This window comes from Dasypus novemcinctus, chromosome 28, assembly GCF_030445035.2.
Source record: "Dasypus novemcinctus isolate mDasNov1 chromosome 28, mDasNov1.1.hap2, whole genome shotgun sequence".
NCBI lineage: Eukaryota > Metazoa > Chordata > Mammalia > Cingulata > Dasypodidae > Dasypus > Dasypus novemcinctus.
This window is the reverse complement of record NC_080700.1, coordinates 27,885,646-27,913,310: the sequence shown is the minus strand read 5'-3', so window position 1 is coordinate 27,913,310 and position 27,665 is coordinate 27,885,646. Positions and strand designations below refer to the sequence as shown.

Here is a 27,665-nt window from a genome sequence, read left to right as displayed (position 1 = left end):
ACCTTCTACACCTGCCTTTTCACTTAATATATCTTCAACATGTAATGACAGAAGAGAAAAACCTTCCTCTTTCTTGTTTATGTTGCATCCATCCCACTGTGAGAGTGATAAAAATAAAAAGTTATGTTTCCTACACTCTGGTTTATTGGACCTACCCCACTCAGCTAACAGGGAGGGGAAGAAGGTCAACCACCACACCAGGGAGCCAAGACTGCCTACAACTAAAAGCAGGAGGATTGCATCCAGTATCCATGTGGAATCTAAGCCCCCTCTTGATATAGATGTGGATTCTAAGGTCCACAGGATGGAGGAATAGAGTATGGATTAGAGTAGACTTACTGATATTCTATTCATGAACTATTGTGATTAGTAATCAAAGAAAATGTGGCATTGGTGTGGAGAAAGTGGCCATGGTGGCTGCTGGGGGTAGGGAGTGGGAGGAAGAGATGTGATGTGGGGGCATTTTTCGGGAGTTGGAGTTGTCCTGGGTGGTGCTGCGGGACAGTTACCGGACATTGGGTGGACTATGGGAGAGTGTGGGCTATGATGTGGACCATTGACCATGAGGTGCAGTGGTGCTCAGAGATGTATTCACCAAGTGCAATGAATGTCTCATGATGATGGAGGAGGTTGTAGTTATGGGGGGAGGAGTGGGGTGAGGGGTGGGGGGTATATGGGAACCTCATATTTTTTTAACATAACATTAAAAAAATAAAGACAAAAAAAAGAGGAAAAATAAAGTTAAGCTGAGAAGACATCACTTTTATCATGAAATTTCATTTGAAAATAAATCAGGGAAGCAATGTGGCTGAACTGATAGAACGTCCACCTACCGTATGGAGGGTCAAAGGTTCGATACCCAGGGCCTCCTGACCTGTATGATGAGCTGGCCCAGGCACAGCACTGGCATGCACAAGGAGTGCCGTGCCACACAGGGGCGCCCTCATGTAGGGGAGCCCCACGCGCAAGGAGTGCGCCCCATAAGGAGAGCCGCCCTGTGTGAAAAAAGCACAGCCCTCCCAGAAGTGGCGCCGCACACATGGAGAGCTGACACAGCAAGATGATGCAACAAAAAAGAGACCAACACATAGCAAATGAACACAAAGAGCAGACAATGGAGGGGAGGGGGAGAGGAATAAATTAAAAAATAAATATAAAAATCTTTAAAAAAAAGAAAAGAAAAAGAAATCAATCTACTACTAATATGTTTTAAAGATTTTTATTTATTTATTTATTTCTCTCCCCTTCCCCCTCCCACCCCAGGGGTCTGTTCTCTGTGTCTATTTGCTGCGTCGTCTTTGTCTGCTTCTGTTGTTGTCAGTGGCACGGGAATCTGTGTCTCTTTTTGTTGCATCTTCTTGTTGTGTCAACTCTCTCTGTTATGCGGCGCCATTCCTGGGCAGGCTGCATTTTCTTTCGTGCTGGGTGGCTCTCCTTACGGAGTGCACTCCTTGAGCATGGGGCTCCCCTACAGAGGGGACACCCCTGCGTGGCAGGGCACTCCTTGCGCGCATCAGCACTGTGCATGGGCCAGCTCCACACGGGTCAAGGAGGCCCGGGGTTTGAACCACAGACCTCCCATGTGGTAGGCGGACGCCCTAACCACTGGGCCAAGTCTGCCGCCTACTAATTTTTTAAAGACTTTTTTTGAGTAGGTACTGGAAATTGAACCTTGGACTTTATTCCTGTGAAGCATGCACTCAACCACTGAACTACACTGGTTCCTCTAATATACTTTAACTTCTTAGATAGCAAAGAAAGGTCACGGCCCAGGGGTGGAATGGCCATGCAGGTGGTTAGGGGCAGAGGCAGTACCTGAAGCCAGTCTACCAACATCCCACCCAAAGAGTGTGGAGGATGTGCCTTTAGCATCTGGCTATGCATTGTCACGTTAAGAAAAACACCACCCATATGAATGAGGCTTTATCAACATCCACTTTAGAATAACACATTATCTCCTGGCTTATTTCCAATTGCAGAAGTAATCCTAGTGCTCTAGCCAAAACTTCAGTGGAATTGAATGTAGCAAGAGGAGAGGAATTTTGTGTTAAGACAGAGAGCTTGATTTGGGGGTTGTTTTTTTCCTTAACAGCCCATGTCGTTTGGACTCACACAATCACAGGGCGGTGAAGTTATCAGAGCTGGGCAGTAGACTCAGGCAGAGTATACTTAAAACTAAGATGGGAGAGCAGATATGGCTCAAGTGGTTGAGCTCCTGCCTCCCATGTCTGGGGTCCTGGGTTCAATCAGATTCTCAACAGCAACGCTGGGAGCAGGAAGACAATGGAGTGATGTAGAAAGAAAGAACATTGACCCTAAAATGTTATGCATCTGATCATATAATAATAATATGAATTGTCCTTCAAATCGGAGAGCGGTATAAAAATATCAATGAGACAACTCAAGTCAGAATTGAACTGATGTAAAAAGGAAGTAGGTAGGGATTGAGGAGATAAAGGTCTTCATGAAATAAAGAATAGACATAAAAAAGTAAAGGAGTTGAAGAAGGGGAAAGCTGGGAGGCTTGGTCTGCCAAGCAAATTGGTGAGCTTTAGATTTCAGAGACTTAGCAGTTCAGCCCCATGCTTTTCTCTGGTGACTAATACCTGTGGCCTTTATATATTAGCTTCTGTTGTCCAAATGACCATAAACCCATACCAAATTGGATTATCTACTACTGTTTTTTTTTTTTAATCTATACTGAGACTTTTAGTGAGAGTTGCAAACTCCAAAATATATCTCTTCATTAAAACATTTTCAAACATGCACTCTTAAAAAAAAAAAAAAGACTAAGATGGGGAGAAAAGGACTAGCACTATCATAATTTTTATAACAATGCAGGGGACAGCAGGAAGGGTGATTAGGAGACAATGTTCCAACAGTGTGCCCAAGTAAGGCAAACATTTTGTGCATCTGAAGAAAAGAAATTGAGTTTTATGCAAAGCTCTGTTTAGAATCTTTTGGCATATTAGAAATTAAAGTAAATCACAAAAGAAGTAGATGTGGCTCAAGCATTTGGGTGCCCGTCTACCACATGGGAGGTCCTGGGTTCAGTTCCTGGTGCTGCCTCCTAGAAAAGATGAGCAAGACAGCCAGCTGACCCAATAGGCTAGTGCGATGAGCTGATGCAATAAGATGACGCAACAAGGAGACACAAAGAGGAAACACAACGAAGCAGGGAGTAGAGTTGGCTCAAATGATTGAGTGCCTCTCTCCCACATGGAAGGTCCCAGGTTCCGTTCCTGGTGCCTCCTAAAGAGAAGATGAGCAGACACAGAGAGCACACAGCAAATGGGCATGGAGAGCAGAGAGCACAAACAACAAAAGGGGGAAAGAAAGAAATAAAATAAATCTTTCATTAAAAAGCAAATCACCAAATAATTAATAAAATAATTTTTAAAAGTTTTTGAAAAGCAAATCACCTTCATTCTCTAATAGTAAAACAACTGCATATTGTTCAAAGAGTAAATATTGTCAAATTGGGTGGAACTCACATTGAAGAATAGCACAAATCAGTATGTTAGGGAGGTGTTTCTTAGGACTACTATTCTGAGTGTCATTTGCAACATATTTGCTGTAGATTTCACACAAATGGTCTCCCCTACACCCACCAGTTCCATCCCCATAAAAGTGGGGTGGAAGGGCATAAAACTGGGGTACCTCTGAAGGTACGGCCCATCCTGAACCAAAAGAAGACTTCCTGTTTCAAAGGTTCACTTTTAGTCATGTGGCCCTGTCCCTAGAAGCCATCTCTTTCCACGGGATAAAACTATTTTACCTGTTACCGTAAGACGTCTGACACACACACTGATGGGAAGGCGGGACGGTGGAAACGAGACAGAATCTCTGGCATGTCTAAGCCACAGCAGCAGATTCAGTGCTGTCACCTGTCCTGGCGTCTTTTGGTGAGAATCACGCACTTCCTCTCGTTTTGTGACTGATATGTAACTCTCAAGAGAAGGCGAGAGACACAAGGTGGTCCAGCCCAGAACTTGGGGTGATGGCTGAAAAGCACATTTCAATATTTGTTGTTGTCTACAAACCCACCCTCCTGCACCCAGCCTTATAATACCTTAAAATTAGTGTCTGAAGGTTTGTATCCCCTGCCCCTTCTTTTAATGTAAATCTCATGCTGGTTGAGAAAGAAAGGAGTAGCCGTGAATTTCTAGGCAATATTAAGTGATCTGAGTTGAGCATTGTATTAGTCAGCCAAAGGGGTGCTGATGCAAAATACCAGAAATTGGTTGGTTTTCATAAAGGGGATTTATTTGGAGTAGGAGCTTACAGATACCAGACAATAAAGGATAAGTTACTTCCCTCGCCAAAGTCTATTTCCATGTGTTGGAGTAAGATGGCTGCCAATGTCTGCGAGGGTTCAGGCTTCCTGGGTCTTGCTTCTCTCTGGGTTCAGGGTTCCTTCCTTCCTGGGGCTTGCTTCTGTTTCCTCTGTGTGCTTACTTCCCGGGGCTCCAGCTGAAGGCTTCAGCATCAAACTCCAACATCAAAAACCCAACATCAAAACCCCTCACCTCTGTCCTCTGCCATGCCTTTTATCTGTGAGTCTCCACCCACCAAGGGATGAGGACTCAACGCCCTAATGATGTGGCCCAATCAAAGCTCTAATCATAACTTAATCACACCCAGGTACAGACCAGATCACAGACATAATCCAATATCTGTTTTTGGAATTCATAACCATATCAAACTGCTACAAGTGTGAAGGTGGAGAAAAAGGGGGAGGCATGAGGTCAGGGCAGCTGGGGGCCAGACATTATTCAAACCCATACTCCAGGAAAGGTCCAAGCCAGAGGACACCATCTGAAAGCCAACCTCTCATTGTCACCTCCCGTGTTTGTTCCAGATAATCGACAAGAGTAAAAGAGACCCTTCGGAAGAGATCGAGATTCTCCTGAGATACGGCCAGCACCCCAACATCATCACCCTAAAAGACGTAAGTGGGGTTCACACACCAATGATGTCGCTTCTGCTTTTGGGTTTCTTCAACTGGCTCCAAAAAAGCGACCATTTAGGGCACGCATTTCTTCTGCAGATGGCAGCAACTGTTCACTGAAGGCTAGGGTATCTGCCGGCGCCAGTTGCTATCTCGTGCGTCCTCGGGTTCGCTTTGTAGCTGGTTGGCCTAACTTTCCGCTTATTCATATCACTTAGCACCTCCCACTCCTCCCAAATCACATCATTTGCAGGTGTAAATGAGGAAAAATCACTGGTGTGAATTATAGTTGAGACATACTCGTTTCCATTGGCATTTTTCAATCTAACAGAAATGGCGGGCAAGAGATTGGGGAGGCGAGTGGTGCATCCCCTGGGAGAGTCCAGCTGGTGGATTTCCGGGTTGGGTGGTGGGCGGTCAGGGTCCCTGGGGGTCAGGGAAGGGAGTAAGAACCCCCACATTTGGGCAAGGCGGGAAGAGCCTTGCAGCATCACGTAGAGGGCTGCGGGGTTTGAGGTCAGGGAGAGAGGGAAGAAGAGTTTACTACAGCTTTCCCCCATGCCCTAACTCCAGAATGATTCCAGGATCATGAATCCAGAGCCTGAAAGCTATGGGACCACCATTCCCTTCGGATCTGGTAAATTCCCGGAATAAAAGGCCTTCAAGATGCCATTTAAGCTCTGGGGAAAATGTGAAAGAAGTACTTTCACAAAGCTTACAATTAAGCCGAGCTTTGGTTCATGTTAGATTACAGTTACCTCCGTTTCTCACATTCCATCTTCTTGCCGTTCCGTCGTTCATTTGTATCTGCAAACAGAAATCGGCTAATCTGAAAACTCCCTAAGTATTGTAGTTGAGACGAGTGGTTGCTAATCAATGGAAGTCATTGTGTTGACATTTTCAGAAATAGTGTTTGTGTTCAGAAAGTCTGAAATAAATACACCAATACTAGTTTTACATCTTTTAGTAAGTTCAAAATCAGGGAAATTATTATAGTAATTCATCCTGAAAATTTGTGAGCTAAAAGACATAATTGCATTTATGTCCTTTGCTCCAGCTCACATCAAGCACTGGCCCCGGGTTTTGGATGGGCCCTTGGGCTCCCCGACGCTGACTGTTTGGTAGATACACCTGGAGCTCAGTCCACAAGTGTGGGATCAAATTAGTCACAGGGTTTGGTTTTTCTTAAGTTCATGGGATCAAAGCTAGTACAGTCAAAAGCGATCTTCATCAATTGCTTTTCCAGAAGAAAACACTACTTTGATGTGGTTAAAAACTACCTCTGTGGCTTCTGCCTCCACGCTCTGTCTGAACTCCTGTTTGTGGAATAGTAGCCTAGAAGCTTATTAGAAATGCAGATGCTCAAGCTGCAGCACAGACCTACTAAATCAGAATCTGCATCGTAACAGGATCCCCCCAAGATTAAATATGCACCTTTTTCCTTTCTTATTTTATTAGAGAAGTTGTAGGTTTATAGAAAAATCATGCATAGAATACAGAATTCCCATATTATTATTATTTTCTTTTAGGAGGTACCAGGGATTGTACACAGGACCTCGTACATGGGAAGTAGGTGCTCAACCACCGAGCTACATCTGCTCCCCAATGAGAGTTGGTTTTTTCATTTATTTTTAGGAGGTACCAGAGATCGAACCCAGGACCTCATACATGAGAAGCAGGCACTCAACCACTTGAGCCCCATCTGCTCCCCACTACCCTACTATTAATACCTTGCTTTAGTGTGGTACATTTGTTACAATTCATCACAGAACATTTTTATAATTGTGCACATTAACTATAATCCATCATTTATAATAGGGCTTACTGTATTGTACAGTCCTATGTGTGTGGGGTTTTTTTTTATTTTTACTCTAGTAACATACACACAGCGTAATTGCATGGCAATGTGCCAACGGTCACATTTTTAAATATCTACATAGCTTTACCTCCGGTTTCTAAATATTTGGGCAGTATCACGCGAATATTCACTTCAGCTTGAAACAGATACAAGCCATTCTTAGCCCTGCAGGCCACGCTGACTCTTCCCTGTTCATCAGTTGATTGTGAAGCTGGGTTTCTTTTTTTTTCTAAGGCGAGCCACCTCTGGTAAGACTGGAATGGCCAATCCCTCATTTTCTAAAGCTTTCCCAGGTGAACATGGAAATCCCAGGACCTCCCTGTGGGAGCCTTTTGGGCTCTTTGTAGGGTTACCCTTCTTTTTTTTTTTTAAGATTTTTTTATTTTTTATTTATTTCTCTCCTTCCTTCCCCGCCCCCCGCCCCGTTGTCTGTTCTCTGTGTCTATTTGCTGCGTCTTCTTCTTTGTCCACTTCTGTTGTTGTTAGTGGCATGGGAATCTGTGTTTCTTTTTGTTGCGTCATCTTGCTGTGTCAGCTCTCCATGTGTGTGGCACCATTCCTAGGCAGGCTGCACTTTCTTTCACGCTGGGTGGCTCTCCTTACGGGGTTCACTCCTTGCACGTGGGGCTCCCCTACACGGGGGACACCCCTGCATGGCACGGCACTCCTTGTGCGCATCAGCACCGCGCATGGGCCAGCTCCACATGGGTCAGGAGGCCCCGGGTTTGAACCGCGGACCTCCCATGTGGTAGGTGGAGGTGTCCGTTCCCTTCTCTGACACTCACCAGCTGCCCCACCTCCGACGGGAGGGCAGCCCCGTGGTGCCCGGCTGCCCTCTGAGCCCCTTCGCCCTCCTCTCCCGGGTCCTGCAGGTCTATGACGACGGGAAGTACGTGTACCTGGTGATGGAGCTGATGCGCGGCGGGGAGCTCCTGGACCGCATCCTGCGCCAGAGGTACTTCTCGGAGCGTGAGGCCAGCGACGTGCTGTGCACCATCACCAAGACCATGGACTACCTGCATTCCCAGGGGGTAAGAGCCGCGCTGCCGCGCCCGTGGCCAAGGGTCCCACCCAAGGCCCGGGACCTGCTGGCACCAAAAAGCTGCAGGTGCACGGGCAGGGCACCAAGGCTGTCCTCGGGTTCCTTCCAAATCACAGCCCTTCCCTCCTGCACCTGCGTGCCTGGGTCAATCAGTCGGACGCATCGCTGCATCTGGGAGACAGGCAAGGAAATTAAACTTACCCGGACCATTCGGTATCAAGAAATATTTGGGGCAATGTCAGGATTTTCATTACTTGCCATATTTACAATCGATTATTAGCTGAGGCACAGAAACACCGTAGAGGAAAATGATAATACGAGGTAAGATTACCTAGCTGCCCCCCCCCTGCCATGTTCCGGGGGCTGTTCTCAGCTTTTCATTATTTTAATCCCATTATGCCCATGTTACAGATGGGGAGAGTAAGGCACAGCAAGGTTAGGTGTCTTGTCCAAGGCTGCACAGCTAATCAGTGGCACGGCCAGGATTCAGGTCCCGGCAACCTGCTTCCAGAACTCACGTGCTTAACCACAATGCATCAAACAACCTTTCCCCCTCCCCTTTCTCTCTTCTCAGCATTTCCCAGGAAGCAGGCAACTTTCTTGGCCGGTGGCGTGTGCATTGTTTCCAGTTTTTAAAACGTACTCATCTCGGGATAGAATATTCTTGAAGGATCACACATTAGGCCCTTTCGGTGATGGCCTGCCGGGCTGACAGTATTAAGAATTTTCCATTTTTCCTAGAGCACTCTGAAGGAAGCCCTCTGAACCATGCTTTTTGCAGATTTGCTTATATTTAGTACAGGGAGGTCATGGGACTGAAACTAAAATATCTCCTTTCTTTTGCCTTTGGGATCTCAGCACACCAACCTTGATTGGCCCAGTCTGCCCTTTTAACTTCCCTCTCGTATCCTGTCACTGGATTTTAATAGGACAATTTAGATGTTCAGGTTTCAGGCCTTTACAAAAGTGTACCTGTCCCCTACGCTATTACAATAGGCCTCTTTGTCCCCTTCAGAAGAAACTGGTTTTTGCCCTAAAGAGCTGCATTGCTTTGAAGTGGCTTCTGTCCCTGCCCTCACTGCATCCCACCCATGGCACCTGCTCAGAGCACCTGCCATGCCCCATGTGCCGTTTTAGAATTTCTGTGCAGTCATCTGCTGTCAGTTTCTTTCACGCGTCATCACCTTGTCGCATCCCCAGCACCTATCAGTGCTTGGCACGTGGTAGGCACACAGCAAATACTTAATGAATGAATGTAATTTTTAAAAACAATTATATTTCAAATTATCTGAACCCACCACAACATTTCCTTTTATGTAATGGCCCCAGTAAGCCATCACCCTCTGCTCTCAACTTGGATAGGTGTGTGATTATTTGTTGACTCAAATATTGATCCACAGTAAAAGGAGTCAATGCTGGGTCACTGGACTTGAGTGAGCCATGCGAGAGAAAGAGAGCAGGGAGGACAGAACCACTCTAAGGAATATAGCGTCCCATTTTATATGGCTGTTTCACCTGCCGCTCAGAATAAAGAATTCTACTCTAATGCCTTACCTTCTTAACTCACCTTGCCTTCCTCTCCTCCTCTGTCCTTTGTTGTGATGACTCCTGCCTGTCCAGGTTGTCCATCGAGATCTGAAGCCAAGCAATATACTGTATATGGACGAGTCTGGAAATCCCGAATCCATCAGGATCTGTGACTTTGGATTTGCCAAGCAACTGCGAGCCGAGAACGGGCTGCTAATGACCCCCTGCTACACGGCAAACTTTGTGGCCCCCGAGGTAAGACCTCTTAAAACAGTGAGGGAAAGCAGATGTGGCTCAAGTGATTGAGCTCCTGCCTACCACATGGGAGGCCCCTGGTTTGGATCCTGGTGCCTCCTAAAGAAGGCAGTGAGCTGGCGCTATGGGCAGGCGCGGCAAGCTGACGCGACAAGAGACACAAGGAGAAAAAACATAATGAGAGACACAACAAAGCAGGGAACAGAGGTGGCTCAGGCAATTAGGCGCCTCCCTCCCACATCGGAGGTCCTGGGTTCAGTTCCAATACCTCCTAAAGGAACAGGGAAGATGAACAGATACAACAAGTGCAAACAATGGGGCAGAGGGGCATGAAATAAATAAATAAAATAAATCTTAAAAAAAAAAAAACACAGTGGGAAGACAGAAGCCCTCAATCCCTTGAAGAGAGCAACTAGTCTTCTCCCACTTTCAAAAGGACCTGGATGGTTTGGCATAGTAGAGGCATTTTGATTACATTCAGCAATAGTGTTAGGGAATATAAATGAGAACTTGACTCAGCCAGTGATTTTGCTATGAAAAAGTCATTTTCATCATTTTATTTTCCTGTTTTGGAAAATGTTTAAATGATTACCTTTTCAGGTAAGACTGCCATTTTGATCAAATTTGCATATTTGTGATGACTTACAGTGAGGAACAATGCCACTGCTTTCTTTACAAAGCATGGAAACAGAACTAATGGGCCATCAGAACTATTTCTATAACAGCACAGCAAGAGATGACAATTTTACGGACTTACTTGGTATCATAACTCTTGCTCCAGATTGTTTTCCACCTCAGCAGCTATCAGATTTCACCCTGTTAGCTTGCAGTGATCTGCAAATGGAAGCTCCCAGTAAATCCAAAGGGCACTCTGCTCCCTCATCTTAGAAAATCCCAGCAAGAGGCATATTCTACATTTCTCCTCTGAGATGATTTCCATTGTTTTCTGGTCCTTGAGATATGTGTGAAGATAAATCTGGCTTCTACCTGTTTCAGAAAAGCCACCAAAAGTGAACAGGTGCTAGAAAGAAGGCAGGGATCAGGAATGAAAATCAACACTGGATTCCGGTGGATCCTTCTGACTCTTGACAAGACTGTTTTCGGAGGAGGCATTGCCCTCATGTTAGCAACTATGAAGTCCCAAAAGACGGGCGTGCTGACATCTGCTGGTTGGCCTGTGAGTTGTTTCAAAGGAAACCCAAGGAGGCAGACTTGGCCCAGTGGTCAGGGCATCCGTCTACCACATGGGAGGTCCGCGGTTCAAACCCCGGGCCTCCTTGACCCATGTGGAGCTGGCCCATGCGCAGTGCTGATGCGCGCAAGGAGTGCCCTGCCACACAGGGGTGTCCCCCACGTAGGGGAGCCCCACGCACAAAGAGTGCACCCCGTAAGGAGAGCCACCCAGCGCAAAAGAAAGTGCAGCCTGCCCAGGAATGGCGCCGCCCACACAGAGAGCTGACGCAGCAAGATGGCGCAAGGAAAAGAAACACAGATTCCCGTGCCGCTGACAACAACAGAAGCGGACAAAGAAGATGCAGCAAATAGACACAGAGAACAGACAACTGGGGGGGAAGGGGAGAGAAAAAAAGAAAGAAAGAAATCTTTTTTAAAAAATAAATAAATAAAATGTAAGTAGCTAAGCCTAAAAAAAAAGGAAACCCGAGGCCACTGACTACCAGCAAGGTGATTGTGTGTGCCCTATCACGAGAAGGGTGGAGACCCAGGCTGGGGCCATGTGCTGAGACCAGCAGCAGGCTCTCCAGAGGCCCCAGCTTAGAAGAGTGCCTGTGCCCCCTTTAGAAAGTGGCAGTAAGCCTCTCTGAAAGCCTTCTTTGATCAACATTAATATTGATATTATTGATTTCACTGGTGATAAAATGCCTTACATTGTTAAATTTCTTTACCATTTATGATGCACTTTTACCAGTAGTTTTCATTTTTATTCCCATAAACTGGGTTATGTGGACAGAATAGATAATAGTAGCCATGTTTCTTAGGTTAAAAAAAAAAGGGAGTTTAAGTGACTTTGGAAGATCACTCAGCTTGCGACCTGTGATGCTGGGACTCGACCAGCAAACATCTAATTAATTCCACGTGATTTTTTTGAACTCCCATTGTGTCATAGGAAGTCCGCAGCTTCAGAGATGCAGAGAGGAAGAAAAGTGGATCGTTGCTCTCAGGCCTAATGCAGTTAAACTCAGGTCTCCAGAATCCATGTCCAAGGCTAAATCTGATCACTGACGATCCTCTGAGCATTTATGCCATGTTCTTTATTGTTACTCAACTGTAACTATATCGTAGGGTTGTCCTCTCTTAAAGTAGGCAATCCTGTGATGCATTAAGATTCTTCTGGGAAGCAGATGTGACTCAAGTGATAGGGCTCTGCCTACCATATGGGAGGACACAGGTTCAATCCCTGGGACCTCCTGGTGAAAAAGAAGAGAAAGTGTGCCTGTGTGGTGAGCCAGTGCCCACACGGTGAGCTGAGTTCCCGCGCATCGAGCCGAGTGCCCGTTGGGTGCCCAGGTGGCGAGCCAGTGCCCTCACAGTGAGCTGAGTGCCCATGCAAGGGCCCACATGGTGAGCCAAGTTCCCATGTGAGTGCCCGCACAGTGAGCCAGTGCAAGCGCAAGTGAGTCACGCAGCAAGATGATGATGCAACAAAAGAGAGACAAGGGGAGAGTCAAAGTGAAGTGCAGCAGAGACCAGAAACTGAGGTGGCACCATTGACAAGGAAACTCTCTCCACATCAGAGGTCCCCAGGATCGAATTTCTCTGAACCCTAGAGGAGAAAGATGAGAAGACAGGAAAAAAGAGAGAGAGAGAGAGAAATAGATACAGACAATCACACAGCGAATGGACACAGCAAAAAACAACAGGGCAGGGGTGGGGGCTGGGAAAAAAAAGAATACCAATGATCTTTAAAAAAAAAAAGATTCTTCTGCCTTCAGAATCAAACTCCCTCCTTTTTGGTCTCTCCGTCCTATATTGCGGCAAGAGCTGTGGCTCCTGGTACGGGCGATGGCCTTTGGGAATCCTGCTGCAGTGCCTTAGACTCGGCTCTGCATTCACACAGGAAGGCCTCCCTGAAGAAATGGCACTGCCGCCCCCAGCCCCCTGCACTGCCTTGCTTCTGGGCCCCGCTGGGGGAACCTGCCGTCGTGGGTTCTCTTAGTGAAGTACAATCTTTCTCTTGTCCTTCTCCTCTAGGTCCTGAAGCGCCAAGGTTATGACGCAGCGTGTGACGTCTGGAGTTTGGGGATCCTCTTATACACCATGCTGGCGGGGTAATGGACATCCTCAGATTAGGTGTTGGCGATCCGGGCAAAGAAAGGATAAGGCGGAAGCCCTTAGTGGTTCCCGGGATGGCCATATGTGGACATCCGTACAGCCATGTGTTTGGAAACACACATTTCGAGTGAATTATTTCCAAATGCCATCATTGCCGGTTTAGTTCCCTAGGCTGCTCGAGCCAAGGGAGTGGGTCAGTTTAAACACGGACGCCGTATGGGCACATGGTTTTGAGGCTAGGAGAAGTCCAAAATGAAGGTGTCACCAGGGCGATGCCATCTCCTCGAGGACTCTGGCGATCTGGGGCTGGCTGCCGGCGATCCTTGGTCCTTATTCCATCACATGGCAAGACACATGGCTGCATCTCCTGGGCTCACCCTTCTCTTCCTGGTTCCGCTGATGTTCAGCCTCTGGCTGCTCCCCTCTGGCTTTCTCTCTCTCTGTCTGAATGTCATCCTCTTAGAAAGAACTCCAGTAATAGGATGAAGACTCATGCTGATTGAGGTGGACCATGCCTTAACTGAACTACCCTCATCAAAAGGTCCTATAATGGGTTCACACCTACAGGAATGGACTAAGTTTAAGAACATGTTTTTCTGGGGGTACCTACAGTTCCAAACCACCATAGTCACTTTCAGGACAATTAAACAAATAAGAAATTTAGCCATTCATTGTTTTAAAAAAATATATGTATCTCCCATCATTAGAAAACTGGAGCTAGCTAATAAGCAAAATATCCAAGCCTTTTGACTAGGCAATTCACATTTTCTCCACTGTACCATGCCACTCTCCTAAAAGCAAGTACCATCCGTTCCTTAAAAGCATCATCTGAGCCAAGAAGAAGCCATAGACTTTAAGACCTAACAGTGCCCTTGAAGAGGACAGTCACTGGCTCCATAACTGCTTTCTTGGCAGTCAGTTATATATGGTCCAGTGTATTGGGAGAAGAAAATTGGGGGTTCAGAAGAAAATCCAGAGACTGGATCTGAAATCTGGACATCTAAATTCTAGGCTGGGTCCTACCACTCACTAGCTCTGAATTCTGGGTTAAGTCACTTCGCTGTGTCAGCCTCCTCACTGTGGTCACCCTTTGAGTGAGAAGAGGGTACTGGGTGATAGTGAAGATTCCTTCCAGCCATGGAGGTCTGTGCTCCTCAAAGATCCATAGGTTCCCAGAATCTTTGAGTTCACTTAATACTTAGTGGTGGCATCAAAGGACCCTAGACTATCTGATCTATTTTATCTAGGAGAACATAATGAGGTATTTCATAATGAATTGGTAAATAATGTCCACAATGAGAGGAGAGCACCTCGTGGACCTGGGACTGTTTTGGAGAACTGTAATAACAAAGGAAAAGCTCACAGTCTCCTTCGGATATCACACAATACAATTCTTTGTCATTCCTCTGATATTTACTTTGTCACAACCTTTGCCATTAAAGGAAGTGCTGTGAGAATCCCACGTAATTCCTGTTCTTGGAAAGCATGCATTATATGCCCTGATTTATGTTAATGGATGATGAAATGAAAATCTATTGAACACTTACTACAAGTATTGTGCCTCGCATTTTATATGTATTCATGCACATAACCTTCATAGGGTCCTGTGAGTATACTGCATTATCAATTTTTTGACAGAGGCACTAGTAACAAATATTAAGTAATTTGTTAAAGAACCCAGAGTTGGTGTGATGGTTTGATGCTGAATGGACCACAGAAAATTATGTACTTAAATTAATCCATTCCTGTGGGTGTGAACCTATTGTAAGTTTGTAGGTGGGACCTTTTGATGAGCTTCAGTTAACAGTCATTTGATTAGACTACTTCAGTAAGGCATAGCCCAGAGTGGATCTTAATCCTTTCACTGGAATCCTTTATAAACGGGATGAATATGGAGAGCGACACAGAGAGAAACCCCCAGAAGCTGAGAGAGAAAGTTCCAGAAGCCAGATACTGAAATCAGTGGAACATAGAAACAGAGAGAAAGCCATGAAGCAGGAAGCATGGACCCAGAGGAAGAGGAAGAGACCAGCTGATGCCACCATGTGCCTGCCATGTAACAAGGGAGTCCAGGATCGCCAATGGCCAGTCATCAGGGAGAAAAGCATCTCCTGATTGAACCTTTGATTTGGACATTTTCATAGCCCTAAAACTGTCAGCTTATAAGATAATAAATCCCTGTTGCAAAAGCCAACCGATTTCTGGTATATTGCTTTTGGCAGTTTTTGGCAAACTGAAATAGTAATAGACCCGAAGCTTAAACGTGGATCTCTCAGACTTCAAACCTGTAGCTCTTACCCCTACCCATCTCTGTCACCACAGAAATCATCAGGGAAGCCAGAAATGGTCCCAAAAAGGCTGATTTGTGGGATCCCCACAGCTTTCTTCATTTGTCTTATCAACTGCTAGCTTTGACTGTGTAAAAAAATGGATATAGCACTAGGAATTAAATTATGAATCTTTAGGCAACAGATGTGGATTATAAGAAGAGAAAGAAAATAGCTATTCTTTCTAACCATAAAGTGGTGTTATTTAATTTTATTTTAGATTATAAAATGGAAGCTCACTAAGGTAAATTTTCTCATTACACAGATTTACTCCTTTTGCAAATGGACCAGATGATACTCCTGAGGAGATTTTGGCAAGGATTGGCAGTGGGAAGTATGCCCTGTCTGGAGGAAACTGGGATTCAATATCTGATGCAGCAAAGGTGAGTATATTTCTCAATATTCTTACTTCTTAGTATGGCAATAGTATAAAAACCCAATGTATTTGTAAGGAAGTTAGGACACGACCTTTCATAAAATTATACTTTTTTTAAAAACCTTTCAGCTAAAAACTTTTATTTGCAAAATGGTTTTATCGGACTTTTCACATTTACTAAGTTTTAAGTGATTTTGCAAAAGAATTGCTCTGACTATTTGCAACCAGATAAAATCAAGTGCTAGGACAGGGGTGTAGATCCCGTATCTTTAAACACTTTGCATCGGTGCTTCTCTGCTCGTCTGCATCATTTGTGACCCAGTCTCATTTCTTCTGACCATCAGAATCTTGGTCTTTAGAGTTGACCTCATCAGCTTCTTCCCTAACCCAATAGTAAATTAAGATCCATCACCATCTGTGCATTTCCGTGTTACTGTGGAAGGGCTGGAAGAGCAGGGAGTGAGAAGATCTGAGATTCTGAATCCAGCTCTGCCATTGCTTGTGTGGCCTCCTACCATGGCGGTGGAGGTGATGGTGGTGATGATGGAGGTGACGGCAGCAGTGATGGCCGAGACGATGGTGGAGAAGATGTCATGGCACATTAATCCCCCGTGTGTCAGGCCCTGCCATGCCCAGTGCTTCCTTCCCCATATCACCTCTATCTCTACATGAGTACACGAATTGTCTTAGTTTGGGTTCCACAAAAAGCAGAGCAAGTGACATGGCCTTGGTTGCTGCTTTATTTGGGAGGTGGTTTATTTGGGGGAGCTGGAAGAAGGTGTTAGGAAAGAAGGAAGGTCAAGGTTAGGCATCCTCAGCAGGATCACTGCTCTGCCGAGAGGGCTTTGTGGCTTTGCCAGTTTACTCACCAACTTGTTCAACCTCTCCTCACGGGTCCCTGCTGCCTCCTTATGGCGCTCTCCCTCCTTTGCCCTGTGCCTTTTCCCTTCTCTGTGTTGTTATAAAACAAAACCTCCGATCCTCCAAAAATAGGCTAAGCCTATTAGTTACTGTATTTTTTCTCATCAGCTTCCTGCACTTACTGTATAAAAACGTACATCTTCATTTAAGGCCATGACTATAACATCTCAAGCAAGTCCATAAAGTTTTCTTTGTTTTCATTTTTATACCTGAAAGTAGAAACAATAATACTTGCAGGGCATATTTATTTCAAGCAGTTAACAAAATTCATGTTATTACATATTAAAAGGCCTGGGATTTCTCTATAGAGAAATAATATTATGATAGTACATAGTATTTCTTTTTTCTGGTTTCTGAACAGAATTTCTACTGAGTAATTCAGCTTCACATTGTGCACAGACCCTAATTCATTTTATTTCATTTCTTTTTTTTTATTTATTTCTCTCCTCTTCTCCCCCCACCCCCCCCCCCCCCAGTTGTCTGTTCTCTGTGTCCATTCGCTGTGTGTTCTTCTGTACTGCTTCTATCCTTATCAGTGGCACCGGGAATCTGTGTTTCTTTTTGTTGCGTCATCTTGTTGTGTCAACTCTCCATGTGTGCGGCACCATTCCTGGGCAGGCTGCACTTTCTTTCACGCTGGGCAGCTGTCCTTACGGGGTGCACTCCTTGCGCGTGGGGCTCCCCTATGCAGGGGACACCCCTGCGTGGCATGGCACTCCCTGCGCGCATCAGCACTGCACATGGGCCAGCTGCACATGGGTCAAGGAGGCCCGGGGTTTGAACCGCGGACCTCCCATGTGGTAGACGGGCGCCCTAACCACTGGGCCAAGTCCGCTTCCCTTATTTCGTTTCTAAACCTGGTGAGAATGCTAAAGGAAGGAGAACAGGCTAGTGGGAAGAACATGGATTCTGGTCTTGGAGCTTCACCGGACAATTAATCATTATAAATTTTAATTGCTTCATCTGGAAAATAATATTCTCCTTACTTACCTCAAGGATGATTATAATGATGCATAAGAGCAGTTACATCAATTATATCAAGATATTTTTGTGAAATACTTTGCAAATGTAAATCAGTAAAGTAGAGCTCTATATTTAAACCAATTTTAGGAATTTTTATTGTTATAACCTTACTATCAGATATGAAAATTACCTTTATAGAACAGGAGCCCACTGGGTATACATGATGACTACAGTTTGTGGATTCCATGACTGGTGATTATTTGTAGTAAATATTTGTGGATAGTAATGACAAAAATGTAACTAGCTGCATTGTTATCAATTGTTCTATATCTGTGAGATGTTCATGCTTTCAGGTTTGGAAGCAGATCATTTTTACTAAAACAATAGTGTAGTAATTGACACATATCATTTAACATTTCCACATTGGATTTCTCTTTAGACATAAAATCTTTAAAGAGATATAAGCTTGAGGCTAACTGCTCAATTGGTGATTATATTAGCCAGGGTTCTCTAGGGAAACAACATTGCCAGGAGATATCTGTAAATAGGATGAGATTTTATAAAAGTGTCTCATGCAACCTTGGGGATGCACAAGTCCAGATTCCATAGGGCAGGCTGCAAACTGGGAACCCCAGTGAAGGCTTTAATCAATGAATTCCCCAGGAGAAGCTGGCTGGCTGAAGTAGAGATGCAAATTCTCTCTTCTGACTGCTGAAATCATCACTTCTCCTTTTAAGGCCTCCGGCTGACTGGATGAGATGCCTCTCATTGCTGAAGGCAACCTCCTCAGTTGATTGTAGTATCATCAGCCATAGAAGCCGTCAACTTACTGATCATTTAAGTCCACAAAATGTCCTCACAGTACAAATCAGGCCAGTGCTTGCTTGACCAAACAACCGGGCACCATTACCTGGCCATGTCGGCGCGGGATTCTAACCATCACAGTGATCATTCACACTTGAAAGCCGCTCAGAGGAGCGGCTGTGGCTCAAGTGGTTGAGCACCCGCTTCCCATGTACGAGGTCGCAGGTTCAATCCCTGGTACCTCCTTCCAAACAAAAAAAAGGCACTCTTACGTTTATAAACCTGAAAGTAACATTGGACAGCAAAATGCAGAGTTACTGTCTGAACAATGGCTAGCTTCTGCCGTAAGAGGGAGAAAAGGAATTTTGCTAGGGCGGCTCTCCGACCCAACACCTGTTTATTTTCCCTTCGTCTCTTCTCGCTGGCCTTCCCTAACAGGATGTGGTGTCCAAGATGCTCCACGTGGACCCCCATCAGCGCCTGACCGCGGTACAAGTGCTCAAACACCCATGGATTGTGAACAGAGAGTACTTATCCCAAAACCAGCTCAGCCGACAAGATGTTCATCTTGTGAAGGTACCAGCAAGCCACCATGAGAAAATGTGGGGAGGGAAACCAGTAGCAGGACCAGTAGACATCCCTTGATTTATTTATATTTATGCATTTCATCACACACGTACAATCACAAACAAAACTCTTATTTGTGTAAGTTACAACTTCTCTTAACATACCTTAACACCTTCAGTAGTGAGGGGAGGGCACAAGCAAAGAAGGGAGATGACAAGACTGTGTCACTCAAAGTTCCTTTAATTATAGAGCAGGGATCTGCAAACTCTTTCAGTAAAGGCCCAGACATTAGATATTCTAGGCTCTTGAACGCCAGACATATTCGTTGCAACTACTCGATGCTGCTGTTGTAACGTAAAATCAGCCACAGATGATACATAAGCAAGTATCAGCAAATGAGGGCGGCAGTATTCCCATAATACTTTATTTACAAAAGCCAGTGGCTGCTGGATCTGGCCCAGAGGCCGTAATTTCCTAATCCCTAGTCTAGACCACTGTTCTCTCTCTTAATTTTCCTAAAAAAAGTTTGCTATGGCACGTGCAATGTGGAATCTAGTTTTACCTCTTAACTTAGATTATCTATTCATCTGCAAGTACTATGTAATGGCAGGGATTCTGAAGCCTGGAGACCATGAAAGAGATATAAGATTATAGCGGAAACAGAAGTGTTCAGAATATATACCACCTAGTCGGTACACAAGGCATCTGCAAGAATGTCTAATTTTCAGGGATTAAAAATTTTTAATGTATTATGATAGACTTTTGCCACCTGGCACTCCCCAATACCTTATTTTTTTGGACATTGTAGTAACAACGATTATTTCTGGAACCTTTTTGAGCCACAGGACTCATTGGTCTTTGAACTTCTCTCCAGCAAAGCAGTGGCAATGGAACATTATTCAGATTCACCTACATTAACTGATTAAAGGTTAGGGGAACGGAGGGTCTATGCTGGAACAACAAGTAGTTTTTACCCCATGTACCAGTCCCTTCACTTGGTGATGGCAACTTAGGGCTATCTGTGGAGAAGGACTGTCAGCATGAGATTTCAGATTTCCTGCTTTCAGGATCTGCCCTGGATGGATTAAAAATTAGTCTTTTCTACAGTTCAATTGGTAATAACAGTATTAGCATACTAGTATTGCTTAGCGAAGTATTACGTAGTATCCTGTAGAGTCTTTCTAGAGACATCACATTTGCCTTTTACAGTGGCCCCTGTATATTCATCTTGATAGAATGTCGAGACCATGAGCCCGTGGTAAATTACTAAGTTGAACGACAGAAACCCTGTTCAAAATCTCATTTGAAATTCTGATTCACATTCAGAGCAGTATTCATCTCAGGGTAACCGTGTTCTGGGTAGGACCCCTCTCCTGAGAAAGGTAGACTGTCCCCAGCTCTTCAGGACTAAGGATTTTCTAGTAAGGACTGATGAATTCCAGATCCATCCCAAAGTTGAAGAGCCGCCCTATGGGTGTGGTGGCTTGGAGTTACGGATGCCAGGAACACATGTTCTTAACCTTCACCCTTTCCTTTGGTTATGAGCCCATTGGAAGTAGGAATCTCTGATGAGGCTACCTCAGTTAAGGTGGGGCCCAGCTGAGTCAGGATGGGTCTTAATCCTGTTGCTGTAGGCCTTACAGAGAAGGCCACAGAGAGAGAGACCCAGGGGAGCAGCCAGAAGCCAGGACGCAATGGAACCTGGAAGTGAAAGGAGAAGACACTGCCATGTGCATTTCCATGGGACAGAAAAGCCAGGAATCCCGAAGCCGGCCGGCCAGCAAGAAGATACTGACCCCAGGAAAGAACAAGCCTTCTAGCCTCTGAAACCGTGAGCCAATCAATTCCTGTTGTTAAGCAAACCTGTTTTGCCCTAGGACGGACCACACCCGTAACTGATTTTGATGAGACTTTGGATTTAGCATTGTTCTAAAATGGCTTCAGGTTTGGGGGATGTTGTGGTGGAATGCATGTATTTTGCATGTGGGAAGAAAAGGTCTTTTTTGGGTCCGAAGGGTAGACTGTGGTGGCTCCGAGTTATGTACCCCAGAAAAACATGTTCTTAATCTTAATCTATTCCTGTGGGTGTCAACTCATTTGTAAATAGGACCTTCTGATGAGGTGACGTCAATTAAAATGTAGCCCCACTGAATCAGGATGGATCTTAATCCTAATATTGGAAGCCTTATAGAGAAGACCACAGAGAAGAAGCCACAGTGAGCAACCAGAAGCTGGAAGCCAACCAACCCTATAAAGAAAGCCAAGACACCACCACGTGCACTGCCATGTACTGGCAAAACCAAGGAACTCTGAAGATCGCCTGCCAACCAGAAGATGCTCCTGATCCTGGAAGGAGGCAAGCCCTCTCGCCCCTGAAACCATGAGCCAATAAATTCCTATTTATAAGCCAACCCATTGTACAGTATTTCTTTTAGCAGATAGAAAATAAAAACACCAGGTTCATCCAAGACTAAGCTCAAGGTTGACGAAACCTTAGCATCTGCCATGAGTATGCAACTATGTACCCAGCAAGCCACCCAGAATAGATCTGGTGGACAGTCTACAAGGGATTATGTGATTTGTTTAAAATATTTATCCCCGAGTTAGAAACACAATGTGAAGCTGATCCCAGAATGGTAGATGGATAAGGGATAAAAATTAAAATCCACATTATTTATGAAGGCTCTACTCTGGCCAGACCCTGCACCAAGATCACCATGTATTTTATTTCACATAGTACTCCAGGATAAAGTAAGTGAAAAGCAACCCTCAGGCTGGGAGAAGATCATTGCAAATCATATATCTGATATGCGTACAATGTTCAGAGCAAATAAAGAACTCTGACAACTCAACAACCAAAAAAAAAAGACAAATAACCCAATTAAAAAATGGATGAAGGACTTGAACAGACATTTTTCCAAAGAGGACAGACAAATGGCCAATAAGCACTCAAAGAAAAAGATGCACAGTGTCACAGACCTTTAGAGAAATGCAAATCAAAACCACAATGAGATTCCACTTCATATGCACAAAGATGGCTATTATTTAGGAAATGAAAAAGAACAAGTGTTGGGAAGGAAACAGAGAGATAAGAACCTTTGTGCATTGTTGGTGGGAATGTAAAATGGCATAACCACTATGGAAAGCAATATGGCAGATCCTCAAAAAGTTAAATGGAGAATTACCATATGACCCAGCAATTCCACTCCTAAGTATACACCCGAAAGAACTGAGAGTGGGACCCCCAACAGATACTTGTACACCAGTGTTCACTGCAGCATTAGTCACAGTAGCTAAAGATGGAAACAACCCAAGTGCCTCTCAATAGATGAATGGATAAACAAAATGAGGTACATACAGTGGCATATTATTCGCCCATTGGAAGGAATGAAGGGGAACAGAGGTAGCTCAAGTGAATGAGTGTCTGCCTCCCATGTACGAGGTCCTGGGTTCAATCCCCCATCCCTCCTAAAAACAAGCAAATGAATGAAAAAACCAACTCTCATTGGGGAGTGGGTGTAGCTCAGTCATACTTCCCATGTACAAGGTCCTGGGTTCAATCCCCGGTACCTCCAAATAGAAGAAGGAATGAAGTTCTGACCCATGCTTCAAAATAGATGAACTTGAGAACATCAAGCCGAGTGAAATACCCGGGCGCACACAGACAAATACTCCATGATTTCAGTTATTTAAAATGTCTAGAAATAGACATTTCTGGAGACAGAAAGTAGATTAAGAGGTTCCCAGCGGAGGAGGGCGGAGGGGAAGGAAGGAGTTTTTTGGTGAGTATAGACTATTTGTAAACTTGGGAAACATTTGAGTAAAATTAAAAGGAAAAAATACTCCAGTAACTCCCCAAGGAAAGTCTCATCTCCTCCCTTTTCACGCAGGCTCAGGGAGGCCCAGTAACCCCAGCTTCCCACACCAGGGGGTCACGCGTCTCGGCCGCCCCTCACTGTTCCTCTTTGTTTTACAGGGAGCCATGGCCGCCACCTACTTTGCTTTAAACAGAACACCTCAGGCCCCCAGACTGGAGCCCGTGTTATCATCCAACCTGGCCCAGCGCAGGGGCATGAAAAGGCTCACGTCCACCCGCTTGTAGCAGGCACACCGCGGCGGCCCCGGTCCCCTGCCCACGGCTCCCCCGTCTGCAGAGCATCCTCTGGGCACGCAGCAGGGGACTGGCATGCCCCACACACACACACGTCGCCGAGAGGACCAGGAGTCCAGTGCAAAGGCAGGATGAGCCTGTGCTCTCCCCGTGTTTTCTCGGTCGGACCCAGAGAGGATCCCGACCCAGTGACTTCTTACAACCTCGCTGTGCCAACCTCGCCTATGTTTCCCCTTCCCCATTCCTGAGCAAAACCAAATGAATTCGCTTCACCTCAGATCCACAGGGAAAAGCCCGTTAGGGTTCTTTCAGAATCTTTTAGGTCTTTAAACAGGACGGCTTCTCTTGATGGGGAAAGATATGGTTTCCCATTGTGAAGCCGGTCATTTGGCCAGACTCCCAACATTCGGCTTGGTTAATGATGGTAAGAAACCATCCGTCGTGAGATGCACCAGCTCATGGCAGAACCTTCTGGATGAGGGGCTGGACGCCAGTGGTTCCTGGCATTTCCAGGGGGCTGAAGGATGGAGTGGGCACCACCTCCTCCAGAAGTAGATGCCTGCTCCCGTTCCAGAGTAATCCAAAGAGTCGTTCTCTCATTGCCCTCCTCTTTTTACAGAGGTGCTGTGTCTTCTCTCTCCCGTCACCAGTTTGAATGGAGGGAAAAGGGCGCAATCAAGAATCGGGCTCTCTGGGGCCTTGATGTCTACAGTTCCAAGAGTTGAGAGAGGCGATGTCCCTGGGTGGAGGCCAGCTAAAGCCTCCACCCTCTTCCTGAGCCTCCCCTGGAGGGGGACAGCTTGGCCTCGCCCTGGTTCTAAGCAGCCACCCAGGCAAACTGGAGCCCTTGGAGCTTTTGCCTGAGCTCTTCTGTCAGCTTTGTACACGCTCCCCCAAAGTAGTGATTTCGCCATGCTCGCTTTCATTTGTCTGGTCCACGGGAAAAACTGTGAATATGGAAAATTTTGGAGCTTTGCCGCCTCCTGTGGAATTCGGCCGGCTGGGTTTGTGCCTTTCTCAGGCGGGGGGGCCCCCCTTCCAGCGCCCTCAGCAGGGAGGCGGGGGGTTAGGGGTGCAGAGCGAGGCACGATTAACTAGTGACGCACTTTGCAGAGGGAGTGATTGGCGTGGCGTTGGATGTTTCTGTTGGGTGCATCTGTTTTTCAGTTGATACCTGCAATTTCCACCATCGAAATGGAATTCTTTTTTTTTTTACTTGGTGAGTTGTGCACACAGGAGCGGTGGGCGCCCTGGATGGGCTTTTCCTGGTTAAACTGAGGAGTGGTTATTTCCTGAGGACCCCTGGGAGCTCCCTCTCACCCACCGGGGTCAAGGTCAGAGAGAGCCCCCACCGAACCAGGCTGGCGCTGGGGGACGTGTTTGCACTTAGCCCCTTGACTCGTTTGTCTGCAGCAGCGCTCAGGGGCTGTCCTGCTGGTGAGAGGTGGTAAGGAGGCACCTGTTAGAGTATTGCCAGGTTTTCACGAAAAAAGGCTGCATCTCTTCGTTGCTTTTCTCTAGCCACCTAAATTCCCTCTAGTACCCCACTTAGCAAGAAGTGCTGCATTCTAAACCCTAGCTACTTAACATACTTGACATGGTCTCATTGTTTTCTGACATTCACGTATAAACCTCTTTGAGAACGGTTAATTATTCTACGAAGCCTCTTTTATTTTTCCAGAAAACCACAAAAACAATAAAAGAACAGGAGGGGCATCCCTCTGTGCACTTGTTTTCCCATAGAGCCCAGAAGGCACTGCTCATATTTTTCTCAATAGAAAATGCTTTCTCCCATGGCTAAAATGACTTCCACCCTCCAGGCATTTTGTTTCAGCCCTCAGTTATTTCATTTCTTACTAGAAACTTCTGGAAAATGGGATAGCCCTTAAGTCCTAGGTTTCGCCCTCCTAGAAATCAACAGAAGTCATTATTATATCTTACATTTGTTACGCAAGCAGCTTCATCCGTCACCTGGCCAGAGCTTTGGCCTGGGTTTTGTTTGCATGTTTGTTCATTTCGAGTCCATGCGTTTAGGTGGAAGGAGAGAGAACTTAGAGAAATAAATGAGAAAGCATCACTGAGAAAGCGGTCATAGAATAGTCTATATGTGTGTGCTTAAATTACAGCAGGTCATCGTCTTTTTAGTTATGCAGACTCGTGCAGCCTTACATTCTGAACTGTAGGAACTCCAAAGAGATTGCTAAGACTTAGCACCAAATCCTGTCCTGAACATCTATATTTTGATGCATGTCAGCGGAAGAAAACTTTGGCTAACACCGACTCTGCTGAACCAACTCTACTTGAATGTCTGTAAATACCTCTGTTTCCCTACCCTGATTTAGAATGAAATGATACTTGAAATCCTTCAACAGAAAGCCAGCTTAAAGTTAGGATATGATATTTTCAAATGAGCTTTCAAACATAGTAAGTGAAATAGCGAGTGAATGTGCTTTATAAGCAGTGGTCTATGTATAAAGGGAAGGTATTACCACTCTTTTCTTTTCACCTGTACAGTTGCACCTCCACAATTAGTGAAAGCCTCAACTTGATTTGCACAAATGATATCACCGCACAAGAAGTTAAATAGCTATCCCTGCTCCCACATATACTCTTATCCCCCTCGAGGTCATAAAAACTGTAGAATTTGTAAAGAGAAAACTGAGCGCTCGATCTCAGGCTTCCTCACCCACCGCAGAGTGTCCCCACCGCGTCAGTTCACAGCAGTTTCACCTGACACTGAAAGCACTCTTGCTTTGGCGAAATCCCTGATCCAGTCCACTTGAGAGCTTTGCCAGATTCGACCCACAAAATCAAAACACGGGCAAGAGGCAAGGATTTCACGTATCCTTAGGTCCGAGTTGTACTTCATTTTAAACTCCTTCTGCGTGTGTTGATGTTTGGAAGTTGGTTTGACTTTTTAAGTGATAGCAGTACCTAACGTTAGGACAAATTGTTCCTTAAATGGTGTTATTCTTACAAGTTGCTGGACATTGGGATTTTCACCTTCCGCTTAACCGACAGTCTCAAGCACATGATAAAATTTGGTTTGCGCTCCATTCTATTTCCGACGTGGTTTTCTTGCCCTTTCCCTTGCAAAGAGTCACAAACATTCTAGAACGCTAAGGACAATTTAGGTCCCGGATAAGGAAAAAAAAAAAGAATGGAGATGAAATTGAGTGTAACTTAGCCGTCAGGAAGCCACATGGGAGTTACCCTCACTTCCTTTTGGCTATAGAGAAACAATGGACTCTGGAGATGGGCGTTGGTTAGTATTTAACAAGCTTTTCTACCTAGATACCATGACTCAGCACTTTGTTTACAAGCTCAGCATTTATGTTTACAGATCATTTTTATGTTCACGCTTTGTATTTTGTGTTTGAGATGGGCAGCCTCTGTACAGATATTTATTATGCTTTCCAGACTTTCTGAATCGATTTTTTGAATAAACATGGGTTTTATGAAGTGTAATATTTTTCTAGCATAACAATACCCTTTGGACTTTCTATATTGTTCATGGTAGTTTGCTAACCAGCTTCTTACTCCGCTGCACTTAGAGCTGCTGCCAGCCTCCACTGCCCAGGTGGAGCATCCCCCGGAGCGATGGTCCCCTGGGAAGTGAGAACCCATGCGTGTGCTGTGGGTCCTCCGCACATGAAGCCCAGCTGTGCGTGGGACAGGGGCGCTGGTGGGAACAGTGGCAGCCATGTTGTGTCACGAAGCGGGTGGCCACAAGGGTGGGCTGCTGGGGACAATCCTTGCTGTACCTCCTCCTGTCCTCTGTCACCTGGCCCTGGCACGCCACCCTTTCTTTATACAGAAATTTAAAAATTAAAAGAAAAATCTACACCACCGGTCTTTGGCTCCCCAACCTAATTTTTTCTTTCCATTTGGTTAATTCCTAACCAGCTCATGTGTCAGCAAGTATCCCATACCCACCTTTTTTGTTGTTGTTGTTCTTGTTTATAAAATGCCATCATTTTCTGATTTGCATCTCTGAAGGGACTCTTCCTGAAATCCTTTAGACTCACTGTAGAGACAAGAATGTTGGAAACTACTGAGAGAATTTTAGGGTTAACAATAAACATACAAGGAAGTGTGCATCCAACTATACCCAAGGAGTGCTCAGGAAATGCCAACAGAAAAAAAATGCTAGTTGGGAAAAAAAAAGAAGACTTGGCATCCGGGATGTATGAGTTTCCTCGTATTACTGCCGTGACAAAATTACTACAAATGCATGCATAAAACCACAGTTCTGTAGGTCAGAAGTCTAATGCAGGTGTCACTGGGCTAGAATCAAGGGATTGGCGGGGCCACATTCCTTCCTGGAGACTCTACAGGAGAATCTGTTTTCTTGCCTTTTCCCGATTCTCAAGGCCACCTGCATTCCTTGGCTCATGGCCCTTTCCTGCATCTTCAAATTCAGCCAGAAATGGGTCAAGCCCTTTTCACCTGCCATCACTCCGACTCCCTCTTCCTCCAGCCTCTAATACTTTGAAGGACCCTCGTTATTGGGCCCACCTGAATAAACCAGGATAATCTCCCTGTTTTAAGGTCAGCTGATGAGCAACTTAATTCCATCTGCAACCTTAATTTGCCTTTGTCAAGTAGCCTACATATTTGTAGGTTCCAGGGATTGGGATGAGAACATCTGTGGGGGTGAACTTTCATTCTG

General features: G+C 45.3%; 1 protein-coding gene across 11 annotated transcripts in view; it reads left to right on the top strand.

Moving 5' to 3' along the window:
- The window catches only part of RPS6KA2 (ribosomal protein S6 kinase A2), a 507,583-nt gene extending 480,736 nt beyond the window's left edge, over window positions 1-26,847 (top strand). For 6 of the 11 annotated variants that reach the window (XM_071212530.1, XM_058289676.2, XM_071212529.1 and 3 more), the window contains 7 exons: window positions 4,862-4,951; window positions 7,682-7,840; window positions 9,472-9,633; window positions 12,844-12,920; window positions 15,517-15,634; window positions 18,754-18,891; window positions 22,859-26,847. In XM_071212530.1, coding sequence (XP_071068631.1) covers window positions 4,862-4,951; window positions 7,682-7,840; window positions 9,472-9,633; window positions 12,844-12,920; window positions 15,517-15,634; window positions 18,754-18,891; window positions 22,859-22,984 — 870 coding nt within the window. In that variant the 3' untranslated portion in view covers window positions 22,985-26,847. Of the gene's footprint in view, window positions 1-4,861; window positions 4,952-7,681; window positions 7,841-9,471; window positions 9,634-12,843; window positions 12,921-15,516; window positions 15,635-18,753; window positions 18,892-20,516; window positions 21,294-22,858 lie in introns of those variants that run through there. The other 5 variants (XM_058289677.2, XM_058289678.2, XM_058289679.2 and 2 more) reach the window with 3 other exon arrangements.
- Window positions 26,848-27,665: the final 818 nt, after the last annotated feature.